General features: G+C 40.7%; 1 protein-coding gene across 2 annotated transcripts in view; it reads right to left on the bottom strand.

Moving 5' to 3' along the window:
• The window catches only part of SNTB2 (syntrophin beta 2), a 154449-nt gene that overhangs the window by 87839 nt on the left and 54601 nt on the right, over positions 1-12009 (bottom strand). For both annotated transcript variants that reach the window (XR_007721943.1, XM_050773356.1), the window contains exon 2: positions 7101-7314. Coding sequence is in view for 1 of the 2 variants with exons in the window: in XM_050773356.1 (XP_050629313.1) it covers positions 7101-7314 (214 nt within the window). In the remaining variant the exon portion in view is untranslated. The remainder of the gene's footprint in view (positions 1-7100; positions 7315-12009) is intronic.

Genomic DNA, 12009 nt, shown 5'->3' with positions numbered 1-12009 from the left:
TGATGTTCTTATTTCAGATCGTATATCAGGCTATTTTCTAGAAGGACTATTTATTTCCATTGAGTTGCTTTGGCACTGTAACCAGTGTAACATCTTTTAAGCATATGCTAAAAGTTCAGCCCCAAAACCTTGACCAGAAATTTCCTTCACTCCTCCTACTGACCTACTTAGCACTACAGATAGGAATCAGTTCATCCTTCTTGAGGCACAGAATGTTCACCTTCTGAAAGTCTTTACACATCATACAGTTCCTAGGACAATCTCTCAGACATTTCTCCTTTGACACAGTCTAACTTCTGAAAATCCTGATGTCTCAGATCCTAGTTATTAAAAACTGGAAGAATGGAAAATAAATCTGTTATAAAATAAAACTAAGCCTGATTAAACACAAGTAGATACCGGGACCACTGGGCTGAAAAAATATGAGAATAGACAGTAAGTTATTTCCCACTGACAGTTAACCAGTTTTTTTTTTTTTTTTGTTTTTTTTTTTTGAGACGGAGTCTTACTCTGTCGCCCAGGCTGGAGTGCAATAGCACCATCTCGGCTCACTGCAAGCTCCGCCTCCCGGGTTCACGCCATTCTGCTGCCTCAGCCTCCCTAGTAGCTGGGACAACAGGCGCCCCCCATTATGCCCAGCTTATTTTTTGTATTTTTAGTAGAGACGGGGTTTCACTGTGTTAGTCAGGATGGTCTCGATCTCCTGACCTCGTGATCCGCCCGCCTCAACCTCCCAAAGTGCTGGGATTACAGACTTGAGCCACCGTGCTCAGTCAGTTAACCAGTTTTTTATGAAAAGAAAAATTTTGCAATTTTTCTTGAAAAGGGATTGTGAAATAGAAAATTAAATTAGAAGAAACAGAAAAGAAGTTCCAAAATAGGACTGATGAGTCTAGGATCCAAAAGAGTCCACCTTTGAAGAAACCATTAAAACTGACAAAGGGGACAAAGTAATTTGTAAAGGCTACTGCTATTTTAAAAGAAAATTCCAATGAAAACTTTGCTAATAAAAATATGGAGGCAGTCTGCCAGTAATCATTTGGGTCCACAAGGGAGAAGAGGAGACAGCTATAATGTCTGAAGTTTTGGCCTCTTGTCAAACCACTGAGGATTTTCTGAGAAATGCAATTAAGATTTTGATCAGATGAATCAAATCAATGTTTAGGTACACAGGATTCTGTAAGTCTAGCTTACTTCTCCTGTTTAGCAAAGTCTTTAATATAACTTAAGTGTTCAACTTAGTAATAATCATATAATTTTATACATTATAAAGGCAAAATTTACCTTTTACGTGGAAAATAGCCAATGTGAAGATGACTGAGGCACTGTGAACCAATGCAAAGAACATGGATTTACATTTCCAAAAGGAGTATTTGAGAACACCTTGTTCTTCCTAAACTTCATACTGCCTACAATACTGATTGCTAAGGAAGGGGCTCATGTTCTCTCCTTGGACTTCATCATTATTTATTAAGTGTTTGCTTTTCAAAATGAAATACTTATAATTACCAGATGCATCAAATGAGGTCTTGAAAACTCAAGGTAGAGGAAGGGAGTAAAATTCTTCTTCCCCTGTACTTACTCATTCTGATCATTAGCACTTTTTACTTTTTCTCAGCTCTATGGAACCAAATCAAAGTAGTAAAGCAGAAAAAAAAGGCATTTCCCTCTAATATCAAACACATTTTTGGTTTAGAAAGTGAAGGCTTTAGATACGAATGAAGGATGAGCCACAAAAAGATTCCACTATGTACCCACCAGAAAGGTAAATATTAAAAAGACTGATAACATCAATTTTGGTGAGGATGTGAAACAATGAAAACTCTCATATAATGGTAGGAACATAAAATGGCACAAAATAGCACAATTACTTTGGAAGGAAGTCTGGCAGTTTAGCTTATTTTATTTTTTTTATTTTTAGTAGACATGGGGTTTCGCCATGTTGGCCAGGCTGGTCTCAAACGCCTGACCTCAGGTGATCTACCACTCTCGACCTCCCAAAGTACTGGGATTACAGGCATGAGCCACTGTGCCCAGCCTGGCAGTTTGTTGCTGTTGTTATTGTTGTTTTTGAGACGGAGTTTCACTCTTGTTGCCCAGGCTGGAGTGTAAGTAATGGTGCGATCTCAGCTCACGGTAACCTCCGCCTACCGGGTTCAAGCGGTTCTCCTCCCTCAGCCTCCCGAGTAGCTGGGATTACAGGCATGAGCCACCATGTCCAGCTAATTTTGTATTTTTAGTAGAGATGGGGTTTCTCCATGTTGGTCAGGCTGGTCTCGAACTCCTGACCTCAGGTGATCTGCCTGCCTCAGCCTCCCAAAGTGCTAGGATTACAGGCATGAGCCACCACGCCTGGACTAGTTGTTTTTTTTTTTTTTTTAAGCTAAATATGCACCTATCCTTTGACCCAGCAATTCCACTCCTACAAATTTACCCCACAGAAATGAAAAAGTTTCTGAGGCCTTTAAACCAGAAGAAGAAGAAGAAGAAAAAAAAGGAAAGTACAAAAATATTCAGTGACTTTATTAATACTAACTCTATACTGGAAATTGCTCAAGTGACCATCAATAAAAAACAGATAAACAAATGGATATTTCCTTTAACAGAGCTGAGATAAATTTAAGGACCAATGAGCTCCAAGTTATTTTATTATTTTATTTTTATTTTTATTTCTTTTTGAGACAGAATCTTACTCTGTCACCTGGAGTGTCCAGGCTGGAGTGCAGTGGCACAATCTCGGCTCACTGCAACCTCCGCCTCCCAGGTTCAAGTGATTCTTATGCCTCAGCATCTTGAGTAGCTGGGATTACAGGTGTGTGCCACCATGCCTGGGCAATTTTTTGTTATTTTTAGTAGAGACAGGGTCACAAACTCCTGGCCTCAAGTGATCTGCCTGCCTTGGTCTCCCAAAGTGCTGAGATTACAGTCACGAGCCCCCTGCCCCAAGTTATTTTATAGATTATTATTTATTCTCATTCTAAAGTATATAGTTGAGCAGATATTACGACCATTCTACAGACAGAGAAAACAGGCGGCCAGAGAAATTAAGGAACTTATTTAAGGTCACAAGGACACTAACAATGCCTATAATAATAACTTGAGAACTTACTGATTCTATAATTACTGTCTTATTTAATCCTCCTATAATCTTATTTTATACAGGGGAAATGCAAGGCTTGTGGAAAACAAGTAGCCTGACCAACATTACGAAGCCTATCTTCCTAACTTCTATCTTCTCTCATAACTGAGGTCTAATTAGTTAATGGTTCTGTACATTTTTTCTGCCAAGACACACAGATGTTCATATTCCCATAAGTATAGCCGAAATTATGCATATTTTTTGCAAACTCCTTGTAATCCTAATGCTCTTATGTCTAAAAAGCACATGGAAATGCAAGTATAAGTGGTATCATCATAGGAATAACTTTGAATCTCTTCCAATTTATATTTTACAAAAAGCAAATAATGTGCAAAATTTTTTATTTTTAAAAAATTTTTTTTTGAGACACAGTCTTGCAGAGTGCCATAATCTTGGCTCACTGCAACCTCTGCCTCCCGAGTTCAAGCAATTCTCCTATCTCAGCCTCCCAAATAGCTGGGATTACAGGCGTGCACCACCACACCTGGCTAATCTTTGTATTTTTAGTAGAAACGGTGTTTCACTGTGTTGGCCAGGCCGGTCTCAAACTCCTGATGTCAAGTGATCCACCTGCCTTGGCCTCTCAAAGTGCTGGGATTACAGGTGGGAGCCACTGCACCTGGCCAAATTTTGATATCTTAAGTAAAATTAGAACAAGTTGCTTTGAAGCATTAAGACTGAGAATCTCAAAACTAGCGTGGATCTTCTAAGACCTTTCCTTATATAGTATGCCATGGTCAAGTAGACTGATCATTTATTGAAAAGGAAGGTATAATAGCACAACTCTGGTAGCCCCAAACTGCCCTCTCCATTTGGTTCTGAAGACCTACTTCACATGTGACCATCACCAAATGTCTTTAGCGTATAAATATGTCAGATAATTCAGCCCCCAAGTTTTAACAAAGACCAAGGTTACGGGACTTCAATCCTTAGTGAATGATGAAGTAGCACAACATTTAGCAATACAGCCAAGTCATATCATCTTCTTCCTTCTTTCTTTGCCCACTCCCACAACCCTGGGTTTCTATAGAAATTTTATAACATTTTGCCTTTTTCTTCAATACCCAGCTACATCAGCAGCACTATAGGTACCTATTCTCAGAAATAATTTATTGCCGGGCGTGGTGGCTCATGCCTGTAATCCCAGCACTTTGGAAAACCAAAGTGAGTGGATTGCTGGAATCTAGGAGTTGGGGACCACTCTGGGCAATGTAGCAAAACCCTTTCTCTACAAAAAATACAAATATTAGCTGGGCATAGTGGCATGTACCTGTAGTCCCAGCTACTTGGGAGGCTGAGGCAGGGGAATTACTTGAGCCCAGGAAGCAGAGGTTGCAGTGAGCTGAGACCATGCCATTGTACTCTAGCCTGGGCGATGGGAGTGAAGCCTGTCTCAAAAAAAAAAAAAAAGAAATGATTTATAACAAAATTGACTCTGTACTTTTCTCAGCCTGACAGCTAGTTGACAAATGTAGTTGTAATTTGTTTTTCTTTATCACATTGTTTCCCTATTCTATTTAATTCTCTATGGTCCCTAACTTTAAAAAAAAAAAAAGCCCATAATTAACAGACCAACTGCTCTATATAAATGTATCTCTTTTCTCTCTCTCTCTCTTTTTTTTTTTTGGTAGAGATAGGGTCTTGTTATATTGCCCAAGCTAGTCTTAAACTCCTGGCCTCAAGCAATTCTCCTGCCTCAGCCTCCCAAAGTACTGAGATAAGTGTGAGCCGCCACCATGTCTGGCTCAAATGTATCTCATTTATTTTATTTATTTATTTATTTATTTGTTCTTGAGACAGAGTCTTGCTCTGCCACCCAGGCTGGAGTGCAGTGGTGCAATCTCGGCTCACTGCAACTTCTGCCTCCCAGGTTCAAGCAATTCTTCTGCCTCGGCCTTCCAAATAGCTGGGATTACAGGTGCCTGCCACCACACCTGGCTAAGTTTTGTATTTTTAGTGGAGACAGGGTTTCACCATGTTTGCCAGGCTGGTCTTAAACTCCTGACCTCAAGTGATCCACCTGCCTCGGCCTCCCAAAGTGCTGGGATTCCAGGCGTGAGCCACCTATCCCAGCCCAAATTAAATTCTTACTCTATGAAAAGAATACAAAATTTCTTTAAAGATCAAGCTGTGTTGCACTTAGATGATTCAACATACATACAACCTTCCAGGAATAAACCTATACGTAGCACAAAGTAATTTCTACAATGTCTTGAACTTTTAAAACAAAGCCAAAAATTTAAATATATCAGAATATAATTTTCAAAACGTGTTTACATAGTAGTCAGTTAAGACTTTTCTCGGCCGGGCGCGGTGGCTCAAGCCTGTAATCCCAGCACTTTGGGAGGCCGAGACGGGCGGATCACGAGGTCAGAAGATAGAGACCATCCTGGCTAACACGGTGAAACCCCGTCTCTACTAAAAAATACAAAAAACTAGCCGGGCGAGGTGGCGGAGCTTGCAGTGAGCTGAGATCGCGCCACTGCACTCCATCCTGGGCGACAGAGAGAGACTCCGTCTCAAAAAAAAATAAAAATAAAAAAAAGACTTTTCTTAAGAGACAGGATATTGTTCTGTCACCCAGGCTACAGTGCAGTGGCACAATCCTAGCTCACTGCAGCCTTGAACTCTTGGGTTCAAGTGATCCTCCCACCTTAGCCTCCCAAGTAGCTAGGACTACAGGTGCACGCCAGTAAGTCTGGCTAATTTTTTTTTTAAATGCCGTAGAGGCAGCGATTCACTATGTTGCCCAAGCTGGTCTTAAATTCTAGCTTTAAGCAATTCTCTAACCCTGGCCTCCCAAAGTGCTGGGATTACAGGTGTGAGCCATTGTGCCCAGCAGAGTTAAGACTTTTTAAAAATACTATTTCTTGAGAACCTACTGTATGTGCTTGGCTCTGTGTAAGGGCCTTTACAGGTACCATCTCATTTAATCAGCACACTAAGTATCATTATCCCTTTTTTTACAGATGATGATATGGTGTTGTATAGAAGTGAAGGGACTTGCTCAGAACCTTACTTTGAGCAGGTGACCTAGTTGGGATTCAAACCAAGATCTATCCGACTGCAGAGCTCAGTTCATTCCAGCAAACCTTGTAAAATACTACAGAGCAGAAGCTTTGAAGCCTTAAATACCCAAGGAGGCCTTAAAAACCCAAGGAGGCAATTCAGTTTCTTGGTGTCTTCTGTGCTCCATTCCATCCTGATCAGGCACCTGGCTGTGCATTAAGATCAGAGGAGACCATAATAGTGAAAACACATTATAAAAAGTCTGTCCTTAACTATGTCTTTGGGCAAGTTATTTTCATCTTATTTTTTCCCCTAATCTCTAACTTAACATTCGGTCTACCAGTGCCACTTCATGGAGTTAATGAAGACAAAGTTACAGAACACATATGATTATAGAACTAGGAGGGACATCAGAAATCATCCAATCTAATTTTCTCATTTTGCAAATGAGGAAACTGAGGTCAAGGGGAGCCAACTTGCCAGAGTCACACTGCTGGTTGATTCAGCCAAAACCATAATGCAGATCTCTAACTCTATACTACCTACAGTCTAAGGAATTTCCATCTAAGGAGATACTTAAAAATTTCTCTTTAACAAGAATTCTTTCAATTATAAAGTAATACATATTCATAGTGAAAAAAGTAATAACAACATTATGGAAAGATATAAAAGGAAGAGAAGATGCCCCCTCTTTCTTTCTCTCCCTTAATCTTATTTGACACCTTAGGGGTAAAGCCATTAACTGTTTCTTGTGTGCCTGTCCAAAATTTTTTCTACACATATACATGTATATATGTAGAATAACTTAAAATGTGGAACCCCAAAAATGCATCTCTCACCTTAGACTGATGTTTTCCTCTGTATAATTAAGTTAACAGAGTCATATAATACTGCAACATGTCCTTAAGTTTGTAAAGCTGTAGGTATGATGATCTTGTTAGGTACACCTCACCTGTTTTCCAGATCCGGCATGCTTAGGTTTCTAGCAGCAAAGCACATTTTGAGAGGGATGATCTTCCTGTCTTTGGTGCTGTTCTGGTGTTTTGGCGAACCAGAGTCCTCACTGCCACTAAAGCTTGGTGACTGGGGGGCTGCACCTTCCCACGGCAGATCTGATACTAATGATGGCTTCTTGATATATGGTGTTACTTCTCGGATGAACTTGACTATGAACAAAAAAAACAAAGAAGGTGGTTAGTAATTTTGCTTCCTATAATAAATGATAACTAAAGTATTCACATACATGCTATATCTATAACAAAGTGGGGGAAATGGCTGGGCGCGGTAGCTCACACCTGTAATCCCAGCACTTTGGGAGGCCAAGACAGGTGGATCACTTGAGGTCAGGAGTTCAAGGCCAGCCTGGTCAACATGGTGAAACCCCATCTCTACCAAAAATACAAAAAATTAGGTGGGCGTGGTGGCACACGCCTGTAGTCCCAACTACTCAGGAAGCTGAGGCAGAAGAATCGCTTGAACCCAGGAGGCAGTGGTTGCAGTGAGCCGAGATTGTGCCATTGTACTCCAGTCTGGGCGACAGAGCAAGACTCTGCCTCAAAAACAAACAAACAAACAAAGAAAAAGTGGGGGAAAAAAAGTAAGTTAAAGAGCCATGAATCCGCTGGAGATAGATTCAAAGTCAGACCCATCTAGGCTTTAGATGACTCAACCTTTAGAAACTTCTCCATACTTCTACCCATTGGTTCCCTGTCTTCTCAAGTCATATAAAACAAACTTAATCTCTCTTTTACATGAGAACTCTATAATTATCTGAAGACAGATTTTTCTCTTCTCTCTCCTCCCCATATTAAGCCAAGTATTTCTATTTCCATTCAATTCAATCAACTTTTATTAGCTACCTATCAAGTGTTGGGAATTAGGCTAGCTAGTAAGGACACGAGGGCAAATGAGCCATGGATTCTATCCCTCAAGGAATGCCCAGCCTTGCAGGGGAGACAGCTATGTAAACAGGTCATTACAGTTCTTAAAATCATTACAGTTCTTAAAAGTGCAAAAATAAAGCATATTCAAGATAAGGTATGATCTAATAAGCACAAAGCTAACTCAACTGATCCCGCTTGCTTGTTCAAAATACTCTGTTTCCATTAATGTAGCCCCAAATGAAAATCAAGCTTTTAGTAAATAGAAAGCTTTTTTAAGTTCAATTTTAAAACTCATGAAACTCTTCTTTTACTTCAGTCATGACTACAATTACTATCACTTGAGGCATGGTGTTCTTGTTTCAAAAACTAGACAAACTGGCTGGGCACAGTGGTACACAGAGTTTCTCCTGTGAATAAGTAAAATATGCACATAAAACAAAACTCAAGAGGTATAAAAGGTTTTACAATAAAAGTCCAGATTTCTAGCTACCCTGTCTCCATTCCTGGAGGCAACCATTCAAAGAGATGCCTGGTATGCCAAGCATGTATGAAAGTAAACACATACACGTGCATGTATATCTGATCATACATATGGTAGTATATTATGCTTACTGTGCTGTGCCTTGGTTTTCTTTATTTAATAAGGTTGATGATAGTCTTTTATTGGCCTAATAGTTGATAGCTAATTCTACAGCATGATGTGGTCATAGAGATGCCTTTGGAATCAAGAAGACCTGGTTCAAAACCTAACTGTGCTTCTACTCAAAGCTATGTGACCACCCTTAACTGTTCTGAGGTCCTCATCTACAAAATGAGATAACACTAAGCAAATAAAAATTTCAGGCACATACTAAACATTCAATAAATACAGTAGCTACCTTTCTTTTTCCTTCCCTAAATTAGAAAGTTAGAGAAGAGTTAAAAAATGTTAATGGTAATCAGTAGAAGAGTTAAAGTTATTTTCTTAAACATTATTTAAAAATATTTACTAGGCTGGGCGCGGTGGCTCACGCCTGTAATCCCAGCACTTTGGGAGGCCGAGGCGGGCGGATCACAAGGTCAGGAGATCGAGACCATCCTGGCCAACATGGTGAAACCCTGTTTCTACTAAAAAAACCCAAAAAATACAAAAAATTAGCCAGGTGTAGTGGTGGACACCTGCAGTCCCGGCTACTCCAGAGGCTGAGGCAGGAGAATGGCGTGAACCCGGGAGGCAGAGCTTGCAGTGAGCCGAGAATGCACCACTGCACTCCAGGCCTGGGCGACAGAGTGAGACTCCATCTAAAACACACACACACACACACACACACACACACACACACACACACACAAAGATTTACTGAAATTAAGTATAATAATAGAAAATATAACAATTCCAATGCTAGCATTTAGATGTAGTATATCTCTGTGCTTTTTGTGCATAGTTATAATACTTGTGCTTCTGGGTAGAGTAAAAGCTAGCTGCCTCAGGTCACCAAGGAGATTTTTTTTACCCTAGAAAAATCAGCAGGAGTGCAGTCAGTATATCCCTCGAGCAGCTGACTCAGGCATTTCAACACATGCTTTTTAGCTTTATGCTTTGAAGAACTTTGGCAGAAATTCCTAAGGTTTCCAGATACTGCAAATGGCAGAGGCATGCTTTTTGAACATTTAAGGCAGTACACTACTGGGCTACCAACTGGAGGAAATTAAAGACATTCTAAATGAATCACTGAATAATATAGTGGTTAGAAAAGAACCCTCAATGATCTACTCAGAAGTTCATTCAATCACACAGTAGCATCACTGAACTGATTACTATACACGTCCTAAAACAAAAACAGACATATGCATACAATTTATGTATTGCCTTATTAACAGAGCAATGAATTTTATCTGAGGTGATGGCAATGCAGTCCATACCCCCATCTAATTAGCCATCCATAATGGCAGAAGAGCTGTGGATGGACATCTGTTTCTAATGTACCTGAAGTTTGGGAATGGCGAAAAGTTAACAGTCTTCTGTTAACTTAACAGAAGTTAACAGGTTAACTTAACCAGGTTAAGTCCTATGTTAAGGCCTTAACCTGGACATGTGGCTGGATAAGCAGAGCCTTTACACCCCCACATGGAGCTTTCAGTTCAACTCAGAACCCACAACATATTTCAGAATCATTTCTTTTTTCCTGATAGTTGAAGATAATCCTCAAAATATTTAATCAAACACCGATGTTTACAAACTGTTTTGTGTGTTCAGATGCTGAAGCTAATTTTCTTTCTTCCATTCATGTATCCCCCTCTTTTTTTTTTTTTTTTAGACAGAGTCTCACTCTGTTGCCCAGGCTGGAGTGCAGTGGTGTGATCTCGGCTCAGTGCAAGCTCCGCCTCCTGAGTTCACGCCATTCTCCTGCCTCAGCCTCCCGAGTAGTTGGGACTACAGGCGTCCGCCACCACGCCCGGCTAATTTTTTGTATTTTTAGTAGAGATGGGGCTTCACTGTGCTAGCCAGGATGGTCTCAATCTCCTGACCTCGTGATCTGCCCACCTCAGCCTCCCAAAGTGCTGGGATTACAGGCGTGAGTCACCGCGTCCGGTCTCATGTATCCCTTTTACTGAATGTGAAGGGGGTGTCCTCCCACCCCAAAAGCATTACTGTGATCCCTTCTCTTCTTTAGAGTGACAAAAACACATACATGTACTGTACACATGTACTTGTAAAGATGTCTGGAAGACATCTTAATCAAAATATCAATAGTGCTTATATACAGGTGTAGGACTGCATTTTTTCTTTATGTCATTGTGTGTATTTAAAATTTTTGTTTAAGTCCATAGCATTTATTTTAAAAAGTTATTTAAGAAATGAAGAAAACTTATTTTGTAACCTTGTTCAAACTCTATCTTAATTTTATTTTTGAGACAGGGTCTCACTCTGTCCCTCAGGTTGGAGTGCAGTGGCACAATCATAGCTCACTGTAATGTCAAATTTTTGGCCTCGAGTGATCCTGCCTCAGCCTCCTGAGTAGCTGCAACTACAGGCACACACCAACACATCTGGCTAATTTTTAAATTTTTTGTAGAGACAAGGTCTTGCTATTTTGCCCAGGCTGGTCTCAAACTCCTGGCTTTAAGCAAGCCTCCCACCTGAGCCTCTCAAAGCGTTGGGATTACAAGCATGAGCCACCAACCAGCCTCTTGCTCAAATTTTAAACATGAAAGACCTGTAAACTGAAATCTTGTTGAGGCTTCAAATACTATAATGCACTGGATGGGAACCAGAATCCAGCTGATTCTTACTGAATTTTAAGCTCTAATGAATAAGGTTATGAAAAGTTCCATGTTTGGGGCATGAGGCAGCATCTGATTTTAAACTGAACACTAGTTAAGTGGCTTTTTTTTTTTTTTTTTTTTGAGACAAGGTCTGGCTCTATCACCCAGGCTGAAGTGCAGTGGCATGATCTCAGTTGACTGCAACCTCTTCCTCCTGGGCTCAAACCATCCTCCCTTCCTAGCCTCCTGAGTGGCTGGGACTACAGGCGCATACCACCATACCCAGCTAATTTTTGTATTTTTAGTAGAGACAGGATTTCGCCATGTTGCCCAGGCTGGTGTTTAATTGGTGAGCTCAAACAATCCACCCGCCTTGGCCTCCCAAAGTGCTGAGATTATAGGTATGAGCCACTGAACCCACCTGTTAAGTGGCTTTTTTTTTTTTAAAGTAGAGACGGGGTTTCACCATGTTGGCCAGACTGCTCGCCAACTCCTGAACTCAAGTGATCCGCCCACCTCGGCCTTTCCCAAAGTGCTGGGATTACAGGCCTAAGCCGCCATGCCCACCCTGGCTTTTTAAAGCTTATCTAGGCCGGGGCTGAGCATGGTGGCTCACACCTGTAATCCCAGCACTTTGGGAGGCTGAGGTAGGTGGATCACGAGGTCAGGAGTTCAAGACTAGCCTGGGCAAGATGGTGAAACCCCATCTCTACTAAAAACATAAAAATTCAC

Source organism: Macaca thibetana, chromosome 20 (genome assembly GCF_024542745.1).
Source record: "Macaca thibetana thibetana isolate TM-01 chromosome 20, ASM2454274v1, whole genome shotgun sequence".
NCBI classification, from domain to species: Eukaryota; Metazoa; Chordata; class Mammalia; order Primates; family Cercopithecidae; genus Macaca; species Macaca thibetana.
The sequence above is the reverse complement of the archived record's forward strand: the minus strand, read 5'-3'. Positions and strand labels throughout refer to the sequence as shown.